The sequence below is a fragment of the Pelophylax lessonae genome (genome assembly GCF_965119305.1).
Source record: "Pelophylax lessonae genome assembly, chromosome: 2".
In the NCBI taxonomy this organism is placed as follows: Eukaryota; Metazoa; Chordata; class Amphibia; order Anura; family Ranidae; genus Pelophylax; species Pelophylax lessonae.
Genome location: NC_138769.1, coordinates 54,048,441 through 54,074,044, shown reverse-complemented (window position 1 = coordinate 54,074,044; position 25,604 = coordinate 54,048,441). Strand labels below are relative to the sequence as shown.

The 25,604-nt window shown below is 43.6% G+C and overlaps 1 protein-coding gene across 1 annotated transcript in view; it reads right to left on the bottom strand.

Moving 5' to 3' along the window:
• Positions 1 to 25,604, bottom strand: part of HLCS (holocarboxylase synthetase) — a 294,423-nt gene that overhangs the window by 250,436 nt on the left and 18,383 nt on the right. The window contains exons 4-6 of the mRNA XM_082247766.1: positions 18,180 to 18,342; positions 12,464 to 13,386; positions 10,121 to 10,303 (exon numbers count right to left, since the gene is read on the bottom strand). Coding sequence (XP_082103892.1) covers positions 10,121 to 10,303; positions 12,464 to 13,386; positions 18,180 to 18,342 — 1,269 coding nt within the window. The remainder of the gene's footprint in view (positions 1 to 10,120; positions 10,304 to 12,463; positions 13,387 to 18,179; positions 18,343 to 25,604) is intronic.

Sequence of the window (25,604 nt, the reverse complement as noted above, 5' to 3'; positions counted from 1 at the left end):
GCCTTTCAGTTTTACAGCCGGTTCCCCACTGAGCATACGAAAAGCGCACTGCGATAACTGGCCGGGCCACTGAGGAAGGAGGAGGGGGGCCGAACATCGCTGCGGCGGGGTCTCAGGAAGTGGCCCCCTCTCCCTGAATGGTGCCAAATCTGCATTTTTTTTTTTTTTTGCCAGACTACTACTTTAAACCTCTGAAGCAATTCTAGATGTCCTGAAACCAGAGAGGCCTTGTAGAATAAAATGGCGGAAGTTGCAATTATTTATGTTGCATGATATTTGCACATAACGGTTTTATGAAACTTTTTTTTTTCAAAAACTGTTAAATTTATTTCAGTACCAACACAATATAATAACATTATTTTGGTAGAATAAAAAAGAAGGGGTTGCATCTAGTAAATGGATAGCAAACATGTGAAGCCTTAATACAGCATGTGCCCAAAAAATGGCAAAAAATTATGGTACCCAAAATTCTTCATAGGTGACCAATAATGGAGTTGTAAAGTCAGAAGGTGTATCATCTTACTGCATTCTATGTATTAAGATAAAAAGCCTTCGGGGTATAGCAGTCATCCTCAGCCCCCCTAATACTTACCTGAGCCCCATCTTTATCCAGCGATGTCCACGACTCCCTTGGCCGTCCAAGACTCTCCCTCCTGATTGGCTGAGACACAGCTATGGCACCACTGGCTCCCGCAGCTGTCAATCAAAGTCAGTTAGCCAATCAGGAGACAGGGGGTGGGGCCGAACTGGAGCTCCGTGTCTGAATAGACACACGGAGCTGCAGCTTGGCCTGGGTGCCCCCATAGCAAGCTGCTTGCTGTGGGGGCACTCGATAGGAGGGAGGAGCCAGAGAAGAGGGACCCGAGAAGAGGAGGATCCAGGCTGCCCTGTGCAAAACCAACTTCACAGAGGAGGTAAGTATAACATGTTTGTTATTTAAATGACCGTGATGGACATAACATAACAACCCCAAACATACCACCAAGATGACCACTGCCTTGCTAAAGAAGCTGAGGGTAAAGGTGATGGACTGACCAAGCATGTCTCCAGACCTAAACCCGATTGAGCATCTGTGGGGCACCTTAAACAGAAGGTAGAGGAGCGCAAGATCTCTAACATCCACCAGCTCTGTGATGTTGTCATGGAGTGGAAGAGGACTCCAGTGACAACCTGTGAAGCTCTGGTGAACTCCATGCCCAAGAGGGTTAAGGCAGTGCTGGAAAATAATGGTGGCCACACAAAATATTGACACTTTCGGCCCAATTTGGACATTTTCCCTTAGGGGTGTACTCACTTTTGTTGCCAGGGGTTTAGACATTAAGGCTCCGTTCACATGTGAGCGTATGGATCGCGGGCAGAACCGCCGCAAGAGTTCTCACAGAGGGGGAAAAGGAGAGTCCGTCACGTGGGTCTTGCCAGACCACAGTGGGTCTTGCCCGCCCACAAAACCAGGATCATTGATTGCAATGGATCTGACTGCTCCTATTTTATGACAACATTTTGAGACAAGCCACAGGTCCAGAAATGTCACAAGTAATGTTGAATGCGTTTATGTATCTGAAAAATGCTATGGTTGTAGCGCCTGCACTGGGCCTCCCAAATTATGGAAAAATGCTTTGTGTTTATGCAAGGGACAATTGTAAGACCATGACATAAGGTGCACTTGCCCAGGAGTATGGTGGTGGACTTTGCCCTATAGTTTTTGTCCAAAGATGGTCGCAGTCCAGGTCTAAGGCATGCCTGAGGTGACTCCAAACATAGCATCTTGTGAGATGGTAATAGGGATGGCCACATCTTTTGCCCTAGGTAGGCCCCAGTTTTAAAATTGGTTGTGTACTCACTTTTGTTGCCAGCGGTTTAGACATTAATGGCTGTGTGTTGTGTTATTTTGAGGGGACAGCAAATTTACACTGTTATACAAGCTGTACACTCACTACTTTACATTGTAGCAAAGTGTAATTTCTTCAGTGTTGTCACATGAAAAGATAGAATAAAACATTTACAGAAATGTGAGGGGCGTACTCACTTCTGTAAGATACTGTTCATAAGCCCGCTATGTGCACCAAGTCATTTTAGGTCTATCAGCACCACCTTGTGGATTCTTGAAGAACTGCAATTTTGAAATGTAGCACCTTTGTATTTTCGTAATGAAAGCCGTATTCTCTGTTATTGGTAGCTATAATCAAAAGCCTGAATCACACACCATTTAAAAATGCTTTTTAAATCGTTTGTGGGGAATTTTTACTGTACTATAAATTTGTCTCTAAGCATGTATTCTGTCTATTTTTTTAAGCACACACAAAAGTGCATAAAAGAGTATCAAAGTGTATGGCCGCTCAAAACATTTTTATATAGTTTTGGAATGCACAGAGAAGGGCTAGAACCTCAGTTTGTTCTGATATCCTGGGCTTTACGATATCCTGGGCTTTACGATATCCTGGGCTTTACGATATCCTGGGCTTTACGATATCCTGGGCTTTACGATATCCTGGGCTTTACGATATCCTGGGCTTTACGATATCCTGGGCTTTACGATATCCTGGGCTTTACGATATCCTGGGCTTTACGATATCCTGGGCTTTACGATATCCTGGGCTTTACGATATCCTGGGCTTTACGATATCCTGGACTTACGATATCCTGGACTTACGATATCCTGGACTTACGATATCCTGGACTTACGATATCCTGGACTTCCGATATCCTGGACTTCCGATATCCTGGGCTGCCGATATCCTGGGCTGCCGATATCCTGGGCTTCCGATATCCTGGGCTGCCGATATCCTGGGCTTCCGATATCCTGGACTTCCGATATCCTGGACTTCCGATATCCTGGACTTCCGATATCCTGGGCTGCCGATATCCTGGGCTGCCGATATCCTGGGCTTCCGATATCCTGGGCTGCCGATATCCTGGGCTTCCGATATCCTGGGCTGCTGATATCCTGGGCTGCGGATATCCTGGGCTGCTGATATCCTGGGCTTTCTCTCAATTTCTGTCTGGGGATACAGTTGTCACTCTCATAGAAAATGAGGGGAAAAATGCTTTGAGTTTTTGCTGGACTTACAAATTTAAAAAAAAAATAGCATTTTCAATTTTGCTAGGAGTGTTTTAGTCATGCAGCAGATTTTGATATCCCTCTGAAAAGCGATGCTCAGTGAATCATTTTTCAGAGGCGACGAGGAGGCAACTTCTCATTTCAGCATCTTGTGAGAAGCCCCCCAATGATGCTGCGCCACAACTCATACGTGGGCAGGCAGAGATCTCATGCCATTCTTCAAGATATCAGATCAGTGGCGGCCCATGCATAGGGGGGCGCCAGGGCGCCGCCCCCCTACCCCTAAAAAAAAGAAAAAAAAAAATGACAAAGCGAACAAATAAAGTTTTACAAAAAAAAAAATTGGGTTCGCCGGCCTCTGTAATGGAAGTGGTGTCTAGGGGGGGGGGGGGGGGTTACGTCCCAGAAGAGGCGCCGATCGGCAGCCTTCTGGGGGCGTAACCCGAGCGCAAGTCTTTGCGATTGGACACCCCCACTTTGATATCCTGGCTGTGATTGGTCCAGTCTCCAGCCTGGACCAATCATCATCCAGGACATCCGATCCCTGACGTCACAATGGGGGCGGTGCCAGTGCGTGAGTCAGTCACTCACCGTCACCGCCGCTCGGAGGATGAGGGAGAAGCCGCTCACCTTCCCGCCGCCGCAGAGAGGACGGACTGGATCGAGGAGGGAAGAACCCGCCGCCGCCGCCGCCAGGTAAGTGCATTAAATTGAAGGGAGCACGCACGCTGGTCTCTGCATTGATTGGGGCACAATGCTGTCGGCACTCTGCAATCATTGGGGTACAATGCTGTGGGCACTCTGCAATCATTGGGGTACAATGCTGTGGGCACTCTGCAATCATTGGGGTACAATGCTGTGGGCACTCTGCAATCATTGGGGTACAATGCTGTGGGCACTCTGCAATCATTGGGGTACAATGCTGTGGGCACTCTGCAATCATTGGGGTACAATGCTGTGGCACTCTGCAATCATTGGGGTAAAATGCTGTGGGCACTCTGCATTTATTTGGGTACAATGCTGTGGCACTCTGCATTTATTTGGGTACAATGCTGTGGGCACTCTGCAATCATTGGGGTACAATGCTGTGGGCACTCTGCAATCATTGGGGTACAATGCTGTGGGCACTCTGCAATCATTGGGGTACAATGCTGTGGGCACTCTGCAATCATTGGGGTACAATGCTGTGGGCACTCTGCAATCATTGGGGTACAATGCTGTGGGCACTCTGCAATCATTGGGGTACAATGCTGTGGGCACTCTGCAATCATTGGGGTACAATTCTGTGGCACTCTGCAATCATTGGGGTACAATTCTGTGGCACTCTGCAATCATTGGGGTACAATTCTGTGGCACTCTGCAATCATTGGGGTACAATTCTGTGGCACTCTGCAATCATTGGGGTACAATTCTGTGGCACTCTGCAATCATTGGGGTACAATGCTGTGGGCACTCTGCAATCATTGGGGTACAATGCTGTGGCACTCTGCAATCATTGGGGTACAATTCTGTGGCACTCTGCAATCATTGGGGTACAATTCTGTGGCACTCTGCAATCATTGGGGTACAATTCTGTGGCACTCTGCAATCATTGGGGTACAATTCTGTGGCACTCTGCAATCATTGGGGTACAATTCTGTGGCACTCTGCAATCATTGTGGTACAATGCTGTGGGCACTCTGCAATCATTGGGGGACAATGCTGTGGCACTCTGCAATCATTGGGGGACAATGCTGTGGGCACTCTGCAGTGATTGGGGACAATGCTGTGGCGCTCTGCATTGAAAGGGGCTCGCACGCTGAACTCTGCATTGTGGGGGCACAGCACAGTGTTCAGTGCATTGAAGGGGGCACAGCACAGTGTTCATTGCATTGAAGGGGGCACAGCACAGTGTTCATTGCATTGAAGGGGGCACAGCACAGTGTTTATTGCATTGAAGGGGGCACAGCACAGTGTTCATTGCATTGAAGGGGGCACAGCTTCAAAGTCACGCAATATTTTACTGCGTTTTTTGGCGCGAAGCAATACCTATTACATTTTTCTTTTTGCGCCCCCCCAAAAATTTTGAGCACCAGCCGCCACTGTATCAGATATAGATTTTATGAATGATGAAAAGTAACACCCCAATCAAGAAAATACATAATTATGGCCACTAGATGGGGGTGATGTTCATAGGAACTACATTCGTGGTTTTATTTTGTATGTCATTCAACCATGACATGCAAAATGAGATTTCACACATACTAATAATATTAATTATTTTTCAGGATTTTTATAGTGCCAACAGTTTGCGCAGCGCTTTACAACATGAGGGAAGACAATACAGTTACAATACAATTCAATACAGGAGGAATTAGAGGGTCCTGCTCGTTAGAGCTTACAATCTAAAATATTATTAATATTATACAGGATTTAGATAGCGGAAACAACTTGCACACTGCTGCACAAAATAGATATTACTAATAATTACAGAGATCATATCACATGGGCAGATGTTGGGATAGTCGCAAAGCATTTTTTGTTTTATAAATTAAATGCTTGGTTATAGCAAAAAAAAAAAAAAAAAAAAATCCTGATCACTTCCCCAGAGTAGTACAATGTTATATTGCTCTGGACACCGTGTGTTAAAAAATGAATAAAAAAAAAAAGAAATGTTGGGGTTGCTTTTGTATGTATATATATATATATATATATATATATATATATATATATATATATATATATATATATATAAAAGTAGAAAAGATAGGGTGGGTAGAGGCTGTGCTATTTGTAGCTATATAATGAAGGTGAGATCATAGCAAGTTCATGGGAATAGATTGATTTACTTGTAGATAAGATGAGATAAGGGACCTTGATTGTTAGGTACCTGTATTATATCTGATGAAGTAAGAATATTATTTTTTATTGTTAAATCATATGATCATATTGTATGTTTATGTTGTACAGCCTTATCTCAAACCCTTAATAAAAATGTAGAAGTGAAAAAAAAAAATGAATAAAAATGTTACTATATATATATATATATATATATATATATATATATATATATATATATATATATATATATATATATATATATATATATATATATATATATATATATATATATATAAATATATATATTTATATTTTATATATATATATATATATATATATATATATATATATATATATATTTTTTTTTTTTTTTTTTTTTTTTTATTTTAGTACTGTGACCAGTTTTTTTTTCTTCATTTTCCAATTTTTTAAAAATAAAAAAAAATGTACTGTACTGTCCTAGCATTTTAGAGCCTCAAGAAATGAGATAGGCCGTCAGTACATTAGAATTGATAAATTTTCAGATATACAGTGTATACCATAGTTTGCGAACTTTATAACTTTCACAAAGACTAAGGCTGTATTCACATGTCAGCTTATAATCGCGGGCAGAACCGCCGCGGTTCCGCCCGCGATTCGGAGATTTATTGCAAATCGCGGGACGCAATTCGCTCCAAAGAAGCTCTTGTACTTTTTTTGAGCGTATTGCGTCCCGCGATTTTGTTTGCGCGATGTTGCCGCGATTCGGCGGGCGTAAATCGCGGCAACATCGCTCGGCGTTTGGGGGGCTATTGCAAATCAACGGGCAACGCTAGGCGTCCCGCGATTTGCAATAAATCTCCGAATCGCGGGCGGAACCGCGGCGGTTCTGCCCGCGATTATAAGCGGACATGTGAATGCAGCCTAAATAATATACACTAATTTCAATTACTTTCACCAGAGAAATGTAGCAGAATACATTTTGGGCTAAATCTATGAAGAACAATTATTTATTTTTAAAACTATATGACAGAAAGAAAAACACTTTTTTATTCACAATTCTCAGTCTTTTTTTTTTTGTTTATTTAGCAAAAAATAAAAAAAAATTAAAATTAGTGCTGATTAAATACCACCAAAAGAAAGCTCTGTTTGTGTGAACAAAATTATACAACTTTAGTTTGGGTACAGTGTTGCATGACTGCACAATTGTCTTTCAAAATGCAACAGCTCTAAAAGCTAAAAATTGGCCTGGGCAGGATGAGGGTAAAAGTGCCCGGTATTGAAGTAGTTAATTAAACCCGGTCAGCAGCAAGAGATTAAAGTGATTGTAAAGGTAAACATAAAAAAAAAAAAAAAAACACACATCTGTATACTTACCTTATAATTGCACAAAGTGGCCGTGAACCTCCTCTTCTCGGGTCCCCCGCCGACGCTCCTGGTACCTCCTCTCTGTGCAGCGCCCCCATGGGAAGCGGCTGGAATGCTCGCTCCCGAGCCCCGATGCTGCATCCAATGACACAGACAGTGGGATTTGGCCCCGCCCCCACCCCTGCTCCCTTATTACTGGCTTTGATTGACAGCAGCGGGAGCCAATGGCTCCCGGTGCCCCAGCAAGGCCAGCAAGACCAAGAAGTGAGGGGAGAGAAGAGCTGCAGACGTGCACAGTGCTGGATTAAATTTGGGCTCAGGTAAATAAAAGGGCGGGGGGGGGGGGTCAAGGGGAATGGTGATGCCTAAACATTTTTTACCTTAATGCAAAGAATGATTAGGCTTTACAACCACTTTAAATTCTCCAATGTGGTTTGGCCCTTACCTTGTATGAACAGTGCTAGACTCCGGTATCGGAAATAAGAACTGTCTGTATTGCCTCATAGCACCCAATTAGATGCGGACTTGTATTCCCCAAGTGAGCAGGTTAGGAAACTAGAAGACACTTCTTCATACATACAGTGCCTTGAAAAAGTATTCATACCCCTTGAAATTTTCCACATTTTGTCATGTTACAACCAAAAACGTAAATGTATTTTATTGGCATTTTATGTGATAGACCAACACAAAGTGGCACATAATTGTGAAGTGGAGGGAAAATTATATTTTATGAATGATGTTTTTCAAAGCATTTTACAAATAAATATCTGTAGTGTGTATTTGTATTCACCACCCCACTTTACTCGGATACCCCTAACTAAAATCTAGTGGAACAATTGCCTTCAGAAGTCACCTAATTAGTAAATAGAGTCCACTTTTGTGTAATTTATTCTCAGTATAAATACAGCTGTTCTGTGAAGCTCTCAGGGATTTGTTAGAGAACCTTAGTCAACAAACAGCATCATGAAGGCCAAGGAACACACCAGATATGTCAGGGATAAAGTTGTGGAGAAGTTTAATGCAGGGTTAGGTTATAAAAAAACATCCCAAGCTTTGAACATCTCACAGAGCACTGTTCAATCCATCATCCAACAATGGAAAGAGTAAGGCGCAACTGCAAACCTACCAAGACATGGCCGTCCACCTAAACTGACAGGCCGGGCAAGGAGAGCATTAATCAGAGAAGCAGCCAAGAGGCCAATGGTAACTCTGGAGGAGCTGCAGAGATCCACAGCTCAGGTGGGAGAATCAGTCCACAGGACAACTATTAGTCGTGCACTCCACAAGCTAGCTAGAGGCACCACCCCGGTACAACCACACAAAGTCAGCCGACGTAGGTCTACGTTGCTGGTGGTAAAGTGGTTAAGGATAGTCTACAGACGGGTATGGTGCCAGCTGATTGGAAAAAAGCCAACGTGGTACCAATATTTAAAAAGGGGCCGAGATATATCCCCAGTAACTATAGGCCGGTCAGCCAAACATCTGTAGTCTGCAAGATTTCGGAGGGGGATATTAAAGGGACCACATACAAGACTTTAGTAATGAAAACGGTATTATTAGTAGTAATCAGCATGGATTCATGAAAAATTGTTCTTGCCAAACCAATCTATTAACCGTCTATGATGAAGTGAGCTGCCATCTAGATAAAGGTAAGCCTGTGGATGTGGTGTATCTGGACTTTGCAAAGGCCTTTGACACCGTTCCCCACAAACGCTTACTGTACAAACTAAGGGAGGTAGGTATGGACCATAAGGTGAGTACCTGGATAGAGAACTGGCTCCAGGGGAGAGTACAGAGGGTGGTGATTAATGGGGAGTACTCAGATTGGGTGGGTGTGGAAAGTGGGGTCCCCCAAGGTTCTGTCCTGGGGCCAATCCTGTTTAATTTATTCATAAATGATCTAGAGGAGGGGATATCTAGTACAATCTCAGTATTTGCGGATGATACTAAACTAAGCTTGCCAATATCTTCTATGCAGGATGTGGAAATCTTACAAGCGGACCTGAACAAAATAACGGGGTGGGCAACTACATGGCAGATGAGGTTTAATGTTGAAAAATGTAAAGTAATGTACTTGGGCACCAGAAACCAGAAAGCAAGCTACTCACTAGGGGGGGGGGGGGACTTCTGGGTGAGTCTAGGATGTGAGTCTAGGACCTGGGGGTACTGGTAGACAACAGGCTTGGCAGTGGCATGCAATGCCAAGCCGCTGCAAGCAAAGCCAACATAATACTGGGATGTATAAAAAAGGGGATTCACTCCAGAAATAAAGAGATTATTCTTCCACTCTACAAGACTCTGGTCCGGCCACATCTGGAGTATGCTGTCCAGTTTTGGGCACCGGTCCTCAGGAAGGATGTGCTGGAACTGGAGAGAGTCCAGAGAAGGGCAACAAAAATAATTAGGGGAATGGAGGACATCAGCTATGAGGAAAGACTACAAGCACTGAACCTATTCTCTCTGGAGAAGAGACGATTGAGGGGGGATATGATATCAATGTACAAATACTGTACTGGTGACCCTAGCATAAGGAACAAACTTTTCAGAGAAAGGAAATACAATAAGACACGTGGCCACTCACTAAAACTAGAGGAAAGGCGGTTTAATCTTAAAATATGTAAGGGGTTCTTCACTGTAAGAGCAGTAAGGATGTGGAATTTTCTTCCACAAGCAGTCGTATCAGCAGGGAGCATTGATAGTTTCAAAAAACTACTAGATGGGCATCTTAAAGACCACAACATACAGGGGTATACAATGTACGGTTAACAGCAAACACACACACACACATCATAGGTTGAACTGGATGGACTGATGTCTTTTTTCAACCTCTAACTATGTAACTATGTAAAATGAGGACCGATGTCCACGTATTAAAGACAGTCAACCTGAGCTTACCTTCTGTGCACTTAGCAGGTAGACCGGTGTGAGAGTCGGGGAGGAGCTGACCTCACACTCCAGACCAAGACTGAGGAGGATCTGCATCAGTACCTCGTGCCTCTGGGGGTTACTGAGCTTTAAAGAGTCAAAGGTCCCCTTATCATGTTCCTTTAGAGACTCGGGAGCCACTTCCAGCCTGACCTGTAAAATAAACAGTGCGCAGAGCATTACCGATATGGTTCTTTTTTTTTTTTTTTTTTTAAAGATATATTTATTGAGTTTTCACAATTATACACAAAAGAAAAAAAAAAACACACACACAAAAGGTGCAAAAATGAAATAAAAAAAAAAAAAAATACCAACAATCCAACAAGCAGGGTACTGATACCGTTCTTACTAAATACATTATTTAAAGCAGAATTCCAGTTGAAACCATTAAAAAGGAAAAGCCCTGGTATAGAAAAAAAAACACACACTTTGATGCCAGGGAATTTTTTCACACACATAATAAAAATCAGCATTTTTTTGATTGAAAAAATACTTAGATCCCCCAAACAATTATATAGATATAAACTTATATAGCAGAGGACCTGTAGAATAAAATAGTGTCAGTTGTAAGTTTTTTATTTGTGTAGCTGTTTATCAATCGCATATTTTCAGGAAAAAATACTCTTAGAGCCAGTTGACACCACATGCAGTCCAGTGCATTTTGTTCTGCATCAAAAACACATGGAAAAGTAGGTTATATGGTTTCGGATGGCCTAGTTCACACCAGTGCTTGCAGTTCCAGAAAAAAAATAATTTTTTCATCAATTCAGGCCAATATGTATTCTGCTACATATTTTTGGTAAAAAAAAAAAAAAAATCCCAATGAGCGTATATTGATTGATTTGCACAAAAGTTATCACGTCTAAAAACTATGGGATATTTTTATTTATTTATTTTACTAGTAATGGCAGCGATCTATAGCGGAACTGCGATATTGCAGCGGACAAATCAGACACTAACTGGCATTTTTGTCACGTTTTTGGGGGTTCAGTGACACTAACACAGTGATCAGTTCTAAAAATATACATGGTCACTGTACTAATGACACTGGCTGGGAAAGGGTTAACATCGGGGGTGATCAAAGGGTTAAATGTGTGCCTAGGGAGTAATTACTAACTGTGGGGGGAGGTGCTTTTACTACCTAAAGACATGGATCGGTGTTCCTCCTTCACAGAAACACAGGATCCATGTCTTCTATACTCACAGAATGACAGTCTGCCTTGTTTACATATGCAGACTGTCATTGTGAAGGTGTAACAAACGATTGGCGGGTCCCGGTGGCCATCGGGTCCAGGGGGCCCACTGATCGGCTCCCGCTGTGTAAAATCACAGCGGGAGAGAATCGCCAGTGGCATGCGCTCGTGCCCAAAACCCGGAAGTGCAGAATCGTGTATATACATATACATGATTCTGCACAGAGCAATAAATCGGCTATGGGGCGGTATTAAAGTGGTTAATGGCCCTCCACGTATCTCTGTATCCTCCACGTAATTGGAAATATTTCTGTCATTTTTGGTGGGTTTTTTTTTAACGCGTAATGGCGGCGATCTGCGATTTTTTTTGCGGGACTGCGACATTGCGCGGACAGATCGGACCCTTGACTGACATTTTTTACACTTTTGGGGGTACCAGTGACATTACTGCAGTAATCAGTGCTATACATATGCACTGTTACTGTAAAAATGACACTGGCAGGGAAGGGGTTAATTTTATTGGAGAGGGAGGGGTTAATGTATGCATGGTGCTTACTAACATGTGGGGTGGGAGCTGACTGAGTGACAAACAGACAGATCGCATGTTCAGCTATGTTGAACACTGCAATCTGTCACTCCTTGTCACTTAGGAGATCCGCCCGCTTGTGTTTACACAAGCGGGCGGATCTCCAAACTAGATTCCCCGACGATCGGGGAAGAGCAGCGGCGATCTCCGCCGCTCCTCCCCTGGCCCGACTCCGGCTGTGACTGAAAACAGCGAGAGGGGAATGTCTGGTGAGGTAGACCTACGTCGCCAGACGATAACAAGCCACTGTGCCGCAGTAGCAGCACAGTGAGCAGTGGGGAAGTGGTTATAGTTATTTATTATAATTTATGATTTTGTGTTTCAAACTTTATCATACCCGAGATGTTATAAAGAAGAACGCACAGTAAAAAAAAAAATGATATGTAAATAGTTGGTTTGGGCTGCTCATTCTTAAGAATTACATGCAAAATAATTGTACCGCTTTCAGCACCTAAAATCGGAAAGAATCATACCGCCAGGGAGGTTAATATCACTTTAACATATAAACTGGTAGAGCTGAAGGGGAAATTATACCTGGCAAAGAACAGCTTCTCCACCGTCACCATACGATTGACGCACCATCATCAGGTCCTGGCTGTCATTGTTTAACCGTCCCCATTCATCTACTTTATCACATGACTCTACCAAGCCCTCCTCATACACAAACCCACTGGCCATGACATTGAGACGAATCTGATTGCCATTGGGTCCATCAAAAACCAGGTCTTGAACTGAGCCCAAAAGTTGAGATTTTCTTTTCAGAGCTACATTGCCAAACGTATAAGAGGAGGCAAATCCCAGGATCTTCCCACCTTTCTCCAGGTAGGAAGTAAAGAGTCTGTGAAGATTGGAAGGTATGGGTTCCTCACCCACTAGAACCAACAGTAAGCAATTGTCCACCCATGGGGCTGTGAGAGCCTGCTCCTCAGGGAGAGGGTACACAACGTACCGACAAGTATCAAAGCATTGGAGGAGCACTGATTTGACTTGTTCAAATTGTTCCGGAAATGAGGGGCTACTATAAATGAGAACATTAGGTGGCTTCCCGCTGACATTAAGATTTGAGGTCTCATTGGAATGACCCACATCCGAATGGTCCTCCAAGCTACTGAAATCCTCAGGAAGGTCCGGAATGTTTTCTGCTGAAGCAAATTTGACCGACTCAATGGTGCAGTTCTCCAGTTCAAGGCACTCATGACAGCTGGACAGGTGAAGATGAAGATGTTCACCACTAGCTTCCTCTCCTTGTCCCAGACCCGTTCTCCTATTTGAACTTGGGTTTTCATTGCTGTTGTCAGGGTTCTGCATCTCGGTGCTTTCAGCCACACCCATATCCTTTCCAAAAGTCCTATCAGAAATGAGATTCAGCTCAAGGGCAGCTGTCCTCTGAGCCAAATATAACTGAGGGTCGTGTGGGTCTTCTCCTTTAGTCGCAGTAGTCTCTCTTAAGTGCACAGCTAAGGGACGACAATACCACATATTTAAAAGACAATGCAATTAAACACAAAGTATGCAAATGCAGTCAGAAACATGTTGAATAGTGTAGGGGTGGGTTAAAACTATCATGCTTTTCTTTTGCCATCTGTGTCTCACAGAATACACTTTAGCTCCTGTCCTTTAGACTCAAAATAAAAAAAAGGAGCTTCAGTCCACCCCCAAGAAAAAATAAAAGTAGGCAGCTACAAATCCTGTAGCTGCTGACTTCTGATGAGGGTGGCCTCATCAGTAGCCATCAGTACAGCCCGATCAGTGGCCACCAGTGCAGCCTATCAGTGCATCATATCAGTGACCATCAGTGCATCATATCAGTGCCGTCTCATCAGTGGCCATCAGTGCAGCCTCATCATTGGCCATCAGTGAAGATTATTAGGGCCCATCAGTACCGGCAGGTAGCAGTGTGACCGCTTTATGGGGGTGCCAGACTGATTTGCCCCATAGGACTGGCAGTATACTAAAAGTGTAGCACAAGCCAGTGGGGACCCTTTTCGTGCGGGAGTCAGGAGGAGGCTGTTTTTTTTTCATGTGGGGTGCAGCTTTTTTGCTGCCCCCCTGCAAAGTGCTGCCCTAGGCCTGGACCTTGTTGGCCTAGGCCAAGATACAGCACTGCATTTACCTGTCCAGGGATCCAGCGCCATCCATACCTGAGCCGATCCTTCATTGGGCTTTGGGTCCCTAGCACCAGCATCTCAACTAAGGGAAGCCGGCTCCGACACCTTGCAGCCTCACAGCCAGCTTTCCATTGCACATGCACGAACCGCGCTTTGTGAATGGTTCCCCACTCTTCTGGGACCTGTGATGTGTCTTAGATGGCTGCAGGCAAGGGGGGGGGGAGGGAGGGGAATGAACTTCTGCTCGAATCACCTAAGCCAGTGATGGCGAACCTTGGCATACCATATATTTCTGAACTAAATTTCCCATGATGCTAATGCACTCTGCAGAGAAGCTGAGCATCATGTAAAATGTTGTTTCAAAACATCTGGGGTGCCAAGGTTTGCCATCACTGACCTAGGGGATCTAGGCGGCAGTGGGAGCTGGCACCTGTCAAAACCAGGTGCTCGCCCTCCCCAAAAAAAATATGTTAAAAGGAGAAGGGGGGGAGAAGGCAAACAAGTCGATATTCCCCTTTTGAGTATAGTTATGTTTTAGGTGTAGAAAAAAAAAAAAACATCTTAGTTGACATTGCAACAAAGTCCCAATTAGAAGGCTTTCCCTGGAAGGCTGAAAAATGACAAGCAGTGACATTGGCAGCTTGACTGTTGAGCTGTCCCATCAGGTCTGCAGAAGGCATGTGCAGACCTGATAGGCACACTATCACCCAGCTGAAGAAGTGCACAAAGCAGGCTGACAATGGCGCTGCTAATTGCAAAGCAGAAGATTAGCATTGTCAGCCTGCAACAGGAAGTGTGGTTACTGGTAGGATCTCAAGGTGAAAACTTTGCAACAGGTACACCAAAAATGATTTAAGAAAGCTGTATGCAGTGGTGCATGATGCCAGATTTAGGGTCTACACATAAAGCATTATTAAAACTGCACTGAAACCACCTTGAACTTAGCCAGCAGGACCTACAAGCCCCAAGTAGTGAACGCTATTACCGTATGAGGGTACCTCATGAAGTTGTAAAGCTGAAATGTATGTATAGCACATTTTACATAGTTAATATTGGTAAAGCTAAGACCAATGCAAGTATTTACTGTATGTGCCATACCTGTGGGACCTGAAACAAACGTAATGCCGCTCAGATGAAAGCTGTCCCACCCTCAGCAGTTGGGTGCACGTCCGATCCGCGCAACATCCAATCTAGGAGAAAGGTTTGACCGCACTTCAACATCGAAGTTGAAAAATAGACTTTATTGTGTAAAAACATGTCCTAACAGCAATACAAACATGGACAAACCAGGCATGGGAAGAAGCAGTTGATGGTTTCACAAACTAATTTTGCTTACTCATAAGCGAGTAAGCGAAATTAGTTAGTGAAACGCGTCAACTGCTTCTTCCCATGCCCGTTTGTCCATGAGGTTTGTATTGCTGTCAAGACATGTTTTTACACAGTAAAGTCTATTTTTCACCTTCGATGTTAAAGTGCAGTCAAACCTATCTCTATACCTGTTAGACCCCCAAAGAAGATGGAAATTACTGTAGTAAGCCCCGTTACTACAGTATTCTCCACTATTCTCCACCATTACTACAGTATTCTGCCGGGTCCTGTGCCAAGCAGCTACCATGCTGCATTGTGAAAAACTGAGGTCGACCGCTAAACCCAGGCTTCATTCAGAGAATACTTGCATTAAGTGAAATTAGTTAGTGAAACGCGTCAACTGCTTCTTCCCATGCCTGTTTTGTCCATGAGGTTTGTATTGCTGTCAAGACATGTTTTTACACAATAAAGTCTATTTTTCACCTTCGATGATGAAGTGCGGTCAAACCTATCTCTATACCTGTGAGACCCCCAAAGAAGATGGAAATAACTGTAGTAGGCACCGATACTACAGTATTCTCCACTATTCTCCACTACAGTATTCTGCCGGGTCCGGTGCCAAGCAGCTACCATGCTGCATTGTGAAAAACGGAGGTCGACCGCTAAACCCAGGCTTCATTCAGAGAACACTTGCATTTTTCTCAATCAATGGAGACAATTGAGTACTGTCCGTGATACTTTTTTTATTTGCACTAACATACAATTTTTCAGGACAAGCTTTCGGGGTATGTCCCCTTCTTCAAAATCCAAGCAGTACTTTGCATGATCTCAATCAATGCAAAGTGTTCTCTTACTGGACGAGGTCAAGGAAATGGGTGTTGGGCGCTAGTGCCAAAGAAGTGTCCACCAAATGCACAAACAGATGACCAATGTGTGCTTGCAGACTTTCCAATTATAGTCAACATTCAGGGCAGCACTGGCAGGCAAAAAACAGGAAATCCCGCTGGCAGCAAATAGAAAAGAACAGGCGCCGCTGAAGTTAGCAAAGTGGTCAGTAAGTGAATCACGTCTGAAGAAGGAGCCGAGTACGCATTCTTCCGAATAGGCGTTACGTCACTTCCGGTTAGCCTGCGTTTCACCGTGGCTTCCGACTTAACCAGCTCCGTGGTTTAGCTTCCTGGATCGTCACTTCCTGGCTGCAGGACGGCCGGAACACCAGAGACTACATCGGAGGAACAACCACGATATGGAACATGGACTAGAGTAATCTCACATGTAAGTCACTACATTATGTTTGTCATGCAATAAAGCCTTTGCTAACTTCAGCGGCGCCTGTTCTTTTCTACTTACTGGACGAGGTGGAAATTGTGACATCACCACCTAACCTCATCCAATCAGAAAACACTTTATATTCCTTGAGAAAATGCAAAGTGTTTTTTGAATGGCGACCCTGTTGAGCGAATGTTCACAAAGCAGCAGAGCAGCCACAGGACCCAGAAGTTAGAGGAGATTTCTGTGTTAGCGGTGCCTACTACAGTGATTTCCACCTTATGCGGGGATCCCACAGCTATGGAACATACTAACATTGGTCCAAGCTGGAATAATGTAACTATATAAAAATTGCCATACCTAAACTTAAGCTTTAACCAAAGATAGTTTGATAATTAAAGAAAAAATAACTGACAAAGAAACAGAGATAATCCCTGTGATCACAGCAAACTTACCCCTAATACCTTCCAAAGCCTCAAGCAGCCGTTCATACTGTTATAAAATGGAAAACCAATCTAAAACACTTAACTGCTTAATCATCTGACCGAAATAATTCTGGAGAGCTGGAATCTGGAGTATTAGAATAATAAACAAGGCAGCAAGTGTGTGTGACTTTGGAACTTACACAAAGCACAATCATCTGATTTCACAGCTCAACCCTGAACAGCGTCTTTGAGTTTTATGAAATCGTAAAAGATTTGCTTTACTAGGGAAACGCACATGAAAGAAAAAGGCAGCAATTTTGTAAGAACCTCCAATCGGCAGGCAGAAGGAGGAAAGATGCACGGTCTAGAAACAACAGTAACCTGGATTAGCCACTCGGACCTCAGCCTATAATATTCAGCTTTCCCTGGGGCTTAAAGTGTCCAATGTCTATCTTAATGAATGGATAGTGATAATAGTTGTGTAAGAGCACCCTAACCCCAGCCAAACACACTTAGAGTTCTTTCGTTCAGTTGGGCAGAATGAAAGAAATCTAACACAATGCTGTTTAGCATGGATGGGAGAATATCGGCTGGCAGCTATTCTATTCTGCCAGCCAGCACTGGGGCTGTCTGAATATCCGAACAGTGGCTGCATCTAATAGGATGTACTCATTGCTCAGCTGAAAATTATTCACCTTGGCTCCTTTGACAATAATCGATTTGAACAACCGACTTGTTGAGTCGGGTGTTGCTGCAGTGGCGCGACTTGCATGGACTTCATATAATGAATGTCTATGCAAGTCGCTCCGAGGTCGCCCCGAAGTAGTACAGGACCCTTTTTCTAAGTCGGAGCGACTTGTGTCGCTCCTATTAGAACGGGTCCTGTAGCAGTGTATGGACTGCGACTTGTCAGACTGACAAGTCGCGGTAGTGTGAACGGAGCCTTACAATAAATCTGACAACATTGGAACTGTGTAAGCTACTCTTCGCTACAAAATGCCTGCTTGTGTTCTGGAACCCTTGTGGAGTGCAATCTGGAACAATTTTCTCTCCCTCCCCCCCCCCTCCCCTCCCAATTAGTCGAGAAACCGAAAAGATTCCTCACCTGACCCTTCAGTAAATGAAGAAAATGTAACTTACAAGTAATCTTCTGTGGCTGTGAGCCATTGTCCATTTGTAAGCGATCTTCCATGAACGCTATGCCAAGCTCGCTGAAGTTATCCACGCTGGCTTCTGCCAATAACCTAGAAGAGTCTCCATGGCACAGAGCCAGAGGGAGACAATACTCAGAGAGATTCCGAACCTGGAACACAGAGGAAAGCATAGAACTCTCAATACCCAGCTTGATACATTTACATTACTTATTCAGACGTTGGAAGTTATCAAATATGAGGTCCTAGGCCAGCCATTTTCAACCAGGGTTCCTTGGAAATCTAGGGTTCCTTGGAAATCTAGGGTTCCTTGGAAATCTATGGTTGCCAGGGGTTCCTTGAGCTGTGGCTTATTGATTTTCAATTTAATGATGCCTAAATAATTCCAGGGCTGACACCATTTTGGCAAGGCCATAAGCATTACACCATTGTTTTTTTTAGTTGTCTGCAAGGGGGGGGCATTCATTTCATTGACCACCAATGTAAGGAGCATTTTCCCCTCTGACCACCAATGTAAGGAGCAATCTTCCTGACCACCAATGCGGGTAAGGGGGCATTTTTTCCATCGACCCCCAATAAATTGGTTTTAGTAAGTGCTCCGTAAGAGCTGAAGACTATTTTAGGGGTTCCTCTTGGGTAAAAAGGTTGAGAAAGGCTGTCCTAGACACATTTGTTCATTTGCATCAGGACTCATGCATTTTGCTGCAAAAAAAGAATTTCATGTTAAAATGCCATTATTTCCTATGTAGCTGTTTCGCAACTATGTGCTACAATATAGTATAGAAAGACAAAGGGGAAAACCTACAAGCCCATTCACATCTACAAGTATGCATTACCACGTATTCTGCAATGCACATGAAACATTGTGAATCCACCCTAAAAGTCAAAATACTATCTCTTGTATAGTACAGGACAGCCTCTCTCAAGCTTTTTAACATAGAAGAATGTTTGAAATAAATTCCCGGTCTTAGGGAACCCCTACTATTAATTACTATATCTACAGGTCACAGTACATTAGTATGATGGTCACTGGAAAAAACGCTTCTTAGGTCCCATTCACACTTGCGAATGGGACCCTGTGCAATTACATGCAGGAACCCCAGCAAGGGCTCCTGGTGATTCATTGCAGGAGGAAGCCCCACTGAAAGCAATAGAAGGCTGAAGGATCCTGCAGTTAATCCTGGTCGGTTACATGTAATCATCTAATCAGAGTTTACCTGCGAATGATCAGGCCTGGATGCAGACCGTCTGCGTACAGAGTTGAAAAGACAAGAACTCACTGCTCAAGGTGGTGTGATTGCCTGATGACTCACACCGGTGCATGCCCTGGCTCGCCTCCGTGAAAACTTGATGAAGGAAAAGGAATTGGCAGCACTCCAGGTTGAGTCAAAATCCAGATTTATTGACTGGACATCCAAATATGACAAGGTAGACGCGTTTCACACACTGACTGTGTGCTTAATCATTACAAAAGTTTTGTAATGATTAAGCACACAGTCAGTGTGTGAAACGCGCCTACCTTGTCACGATTGTCATATTTGGATGTCCAGTCAATAAATCTGGATTTTGACTCAACCTGGAGTGCTGCCAATTCCTTTTCCTTTATTGCGCACAGAGTTGATCATTTGCAGGTAATCACTCCATGAACGATTACAGGCCATTGGCCACGATTAGCTACAAGAGCCACCCGCCAACCCTTGATTTCAATGGGGCTTCCACCCACAGCTAATCAACAGGAACCCCTGCTGGTGTTCCTGCATGTAAAATCGCACACAGTCTCATTCCCAAGTGTGGGTGGGGCCTTATATTTCTGGTCATTGGATAGACCCTCCTTTACAGACAGCCTAAAAGATTGTTGATGTAAGTGTTTACTAATTTAAAAAGGCAGAAATTGCTCAAGGAGCTCCTAGCAACCTTTGGAGGAACCCTAGCTGAGAAAGGCTGGTACAGGATGTTCATTTAGCAAAGGGAATTTTCACTTAGCTTAGTAAATAAGGTTAAGCTTTGATGACTTCAATCACGTGGAAGCAAAAATCCTGTCTTTTTACATTTTCTACGCACAAGACTGGGCATTCATAGTGAAGGCAGCTTCGCCACATTCACCAAGTCAAGTGAAAATGTCACTTTGTTTTGCTACATCAATTAATTCTTGCATCTACATGGCCATGATTTATTTATATAGCATCTTACAGAAGACTTATCTACTATCCATGAAGTCTCAGCCCCAAAGGAAGCCCTAGAACTGAACTTTTTGCATGTTTTTGTAATAAAAATAGAAACCACAGTGAATGTGGAAGGGTTAGAACCCCACTCAGTTTTTTTTTTCCAAAGCCTGCCCCCTGTATACAAAAGTAGCTTTTTTTCCTATAGCATTTCTGAATATTTATTACAGGTATTTATATAGCGCTGACAAATTTAGAGCTCCCAACTATCCCTCATTTGAGGAGACTGTCTCTTTTTTTAGACCAAATCCCTCTGCCCGACTATATACATCTCTACACAAAATGTACTATTTTACTACAAAAAGTCTTATGCTGCTCTAAACTTTTTATCCAACCTCTCCATCAATGTTTTTATTTTTTACTTTGAAGAGGCAATAAAGGGCCCCTTACACAGGGGCGGACCTCCAGTTTTTCAGGCGAACCTGATCAGACCATCCATTGCCCTCTATGGAGTGGCGGAAGTCAACAGACATGTGTCTGTTGACACCCGCCGACATCCGATCCTTTCCACTTAAAACAGACGGATGGGGACCGATTCCCCAACTGTCTGGCAGATCAGATGGCAGTCGGGTGTAAATGAACGGGCAAACTGTTTACATTCGACCGCCTATAAAGGAGAGTGGGCTGTGTCTGTGTCTACTCTGCTCTACAGAGCAGACACAGATCAGACATCCACCTGCTCAGCGGGGATCAAGGGAAAGATTCCCAGCTGAACAGGCAGGCTCCTGGAGGACTCCGCCTCATGTAAAGGGGGCCTTAGGGAAAAACAGATTAACAAAAATATTTTTCTGTAGGTTAGATCTTTGTGGTCAGTGTAATCAGGGAAGTGGCAGAGACATGTCCTTTGCCTGCATACTGGGCGCTAAAAGGTGTCCCTCCTTTATTTTTACTGGCAGTTAGAGAAAAGGATTGCTGTCTTTGAGGGGTTTTTTTTGCTGTCTGTGCTCCCAGCAGGGAGATTTTTCTGCTCTATTTGTTCTGGTGACCACACCGTCACAGGGAATGAAAAATAAAGAACATATCAAAATGTGACTCCAGGCAGTCTTCAATAAAACAAAAAAAGCCACTCCAGGTGAGCGAGTCTCTAGTTAATCCCCACACACACTAGTCAGGAGCTAGCCCAGCTCGCATGCTGTGTAACATAGGTAAATGATTCTGGACGGCTGCCCTTCCAAAAATCCTTTTATTGAAGCTTCATATGACAAGTGGAGCAGGGGACAAAGAGATAGACGTGCTTTGCGCAAATGTTAGCGCTTAGATAATGACAAAGCGCTAAAATTTGCGTGAAACGCGTCTAGCTTTTTGCCCCCTGCTTCATCTGTCAACCATTTGTCATATGAAGCTTCAATAAAAGGATTTTTGGAAGTGTAGCCACCCGGAATCATTTCCTTATATTTCAACATGTGATTTGTCACCAGAAGGGGAGGGGAGATATTCCAATAGGGACATTTGCGGCTGTGACAACTGCTATAGCAAGGATCTCTCTCACTTTCGAATAACATCCTCTCGCTTTTTGTTGTGTCTACAGGGTGTAAAGTAAAGGGAAATCTCCCCAATTGAAGAAAAGTGACCAAACAAAATAACTGTTCCTGCTTCCCAACTCTATCTAAAACCATATGCTTTAACATTGTGCCCTTGTGTGGTCTATAAAAAATATCTGATCTCTCTGATCCTCCTGATATCTATCTACTGTACATAAGTTGAATGAAAATGATGGTAATCAGCAGAGTTTAAGTTGTTTGGCACTCTGAATTTACTGGGATATCTGCACTTGACAAGTATAAAAGCCCACTCCTTCCACAATGGAAGTGTAACCTTTGATATGCCTACAGAATGCAGAGCCTTTCAACCTGGAACCTAAAGTTTTATATCAGTATTGCTGTAGAGCACCAGTTTATTCCACTTTATTTTTTCGTTAACTGGTGATCCTGGAACATACCTGCAGGTGATGCTGGAACATACCTGCAGGTGATGCTGGAACATACCTGCAGGTGATGCTGGAACATACCTGCAGGTGATGCTGGAACATACCTGCAGGTAATTCTGGAACATACCTGCAGGTAATTCTGGAACATACCTGCAGGTAATTCTGGAACATACCTGCAGGTGATGCTGGAACATACCTGCAGGTGATGCTGGAACATACCTGCAGGTAATTCTGGAACATACCTGCAGGTGATGCTGGAACATACCTGCAGGTAATTCTGGAACATACCTGCAGGTGATGCTGGAACATACCTGCAGGTGATGCTGGAACATACCTGCAGGTGATGCTGGAACATACCTGCAGGTAATTCTGGAACATACCTGCAGGTAATGCTGGAACATACCTGCAGGTAATGCTGGAACATACCTGCAGGTAATTCTGGAACATACCTGCAGGTAATTCTGGAACATACATGCAGGTGATGCTGGAACATACCTGCAGGTGATGCTGGAACATACCTGCAGGTGATGCTGGAACATACCTGCAGGTGATGCTGGAACATACCTGCAGGTGATGCTGGAACATACCTGCAGGTGATGCTGGAACATACCTGCAGGTAATTCTGGAACATACCTGCAGGTAATTCTGGAACATACCTGCAGGTGATGCTGGAACATACCTGCAGGTGATGCTGGAACAAGTTCCTTGATTTCTCTCATATTCACAAAGCCTGATATAAAAATACCAGTCCAATTGTGGAACTGTCCAAAAATTAGACCCTTTTGGTCTCAGGTTACACACTTCCTCTCGACGTCCCTGGACTTCCCTAATGTCTGCAGCCCTAAGTGGTGCATACTGGGGATTCTCGGGGAGGTTGATCTCCGCTCTCACCAAAAACAGTTTTAGACTTTTATTGTTTTATGCCAGGAAAACTGTGGTGATGCAGTGGGTGCATACGGACAGGATTCCACTTGACCTCTGGAAAAACCTAATTAACCAAGTCCTACCTCTATATAAAATGACCTATGAAGCCAGGGGTTGTCCAAAAAAATTCATGAAGATCTGGAGTCCGTGGGTTGATTTGGCTGACACGTGCAGCTCTACGCTGCTCTAAGAGTGGGGGCTGTGTGTGCACGGTGGGGTCTGTTCTGGGCCTACACTCCGCTTGGGAAGGGGGATACAACTCTGACCACCATTTGCTTTTCCTGCTGAGTTTTTAGTTTAAGTTGCATGTGTAAAATGTGTTGTAACAGTGATAACTGCGTTTGATTCAGCACGTTCATGGATCTGTAATGTCACATCTATTCGTGTTCTCCTTTACCTATAATGGACCTTTGAGATATCCTGCTGATATTGAATACTGTACAGTATTTTTCTGTAATGTCACTATATTGCTGTTTTATCGTGCTGTTCATTTGATAAAATTAATAAAAAAGAAGTTTAAGGAAAAAAAAGAAAAAATACCAGTCCAAAGATCATTTTTATATCCACCAATCACATTCTTTTCCAACGCTATTGGTGATGTAAGAAGCGGAGAAGAAAGGAATTTACAAACAGTCTTTAGAATGTAAATTTCTATTGCCACATATTGACCTGTTAGGTGGTCTGTGTAAGCTGGCGATGTAGTATATAACTTCCCATATGGCAAGAAGATATATATGGGAATTTGCATTGAAAGACAACCAAAGTGGATTCCAAAAAACAGATTCATCAGTCTACTGAAACTCAATAGTAAATTCCACAACCATGAACAGGAATTCCAATTCATTATTTCCTTCTGTAGAGATAATATCCCCTGAATCGTATCACTATCCTGCAGCCAAGTGCATGATCCATAACCAATAATGTCAAGACATAAGTTGTAAAACAACCTAAACAAGGAGGAGGAAACCTGATCAAAGCCTTGTCATGTCACGCTGAAGACCAGGTACAAGACAAGCTTCCCGGGCAGTCAGGCTGAAAGTAAACAGGACAATCTCTTCCTGTGACCAGACAGGGATATAAGCAGGTAGTCAGAGTAAGAGGATCAAAGCAGAGGAAGCCAGCCTGGCTCTAAACAAGTGGATTCCCCACAACGGGCTCCATTCAGGGGCCATTGTGTCTGGAGAGAGGGCTCTCCTCTCTTGGCTAGACACATGATAGCACACAGTGCTTTCTTTGTGCCACATCTGCAGCACAGACTGGACAGGCAACCCCTGGGCGATAGAATAAATAAACTAGAGCAAGGGCTGATTACAAAGTCATCGAATCATGACAAGCCTTCTTCACGTCTGATCACAAGACTGCTGGGTGCACAGTGTTTCCCAATTAAATGTCAGGGCAAAATAAATAAAAAATAACTATATTGGTACAACTATGCAATATATGCCTATTTCCCTGCGTTACCCCTTTAAAAACAATGCAAATACAGAAAAATACCTGTTGATCTGCTAGCAATCTACTGAACTCCAATACAGCATTGTCAGCCCTGCCAGCTGGACTACAGAACTCCACCTATTGCCCATTCTTATATGCATACGTTGATTTTCTCTCTAGTAATAAAATGCTAGAGAATGTGCCCACATCAATTGAACTGAGCTCACATGAGCTGTCCCCTGCAGGACATGCTGTAAGGGGCCCCCAATTTATCCACCGCTATACTGAACAAAATTATAAACACAACACCTGTTTTAGCCCCCATTTTTCATGAGCTGAACTCAAAGATCTAAGAAAACCGGGATCCAAAGTGCCAGACGCCATTGAATGTGAGCATTTGCCCACTCAAGTCGGTTACGAAAATGAACTGCAGTCAAGTCAAGACCCCGATGAGGATGATGAACATGCAGATGAACTTCCCTGAGACGGTTTCCGACAGTTTGTGGAGAAATTCTTTGCTTATGCAAACCGATTGTTGCAGCAGCTGTCCGGGTGGCTGGTCTCAGATGATCTTGAAGATGAAGATGCTGGATGTAGAGGTCCTGGCTGGTGTGGTTACACGTGGTCTGCGGTTGTGAGGCCGGTTGGATGTACTGCCAAATTCTCTGATACAAGAAAACAACAAGAGAAGGGCGCACCGACCTTGTGCATTACCCACTTAAAAGTTTATTAAAGTCAAAGAAGGGTAGTATACAATATACTCACAAACGTAGCATATGAACAAGCATATAGGAAATGGGCACCGCTCGCTTCCAGGACACTTCTCTACTGCTGGATAGCGTGATGGTGTCCTCAAAACCTGATGTGGCTTACGCGTTTCGAGATTTTGGCTCTGAGGAAGAGGGTCCTC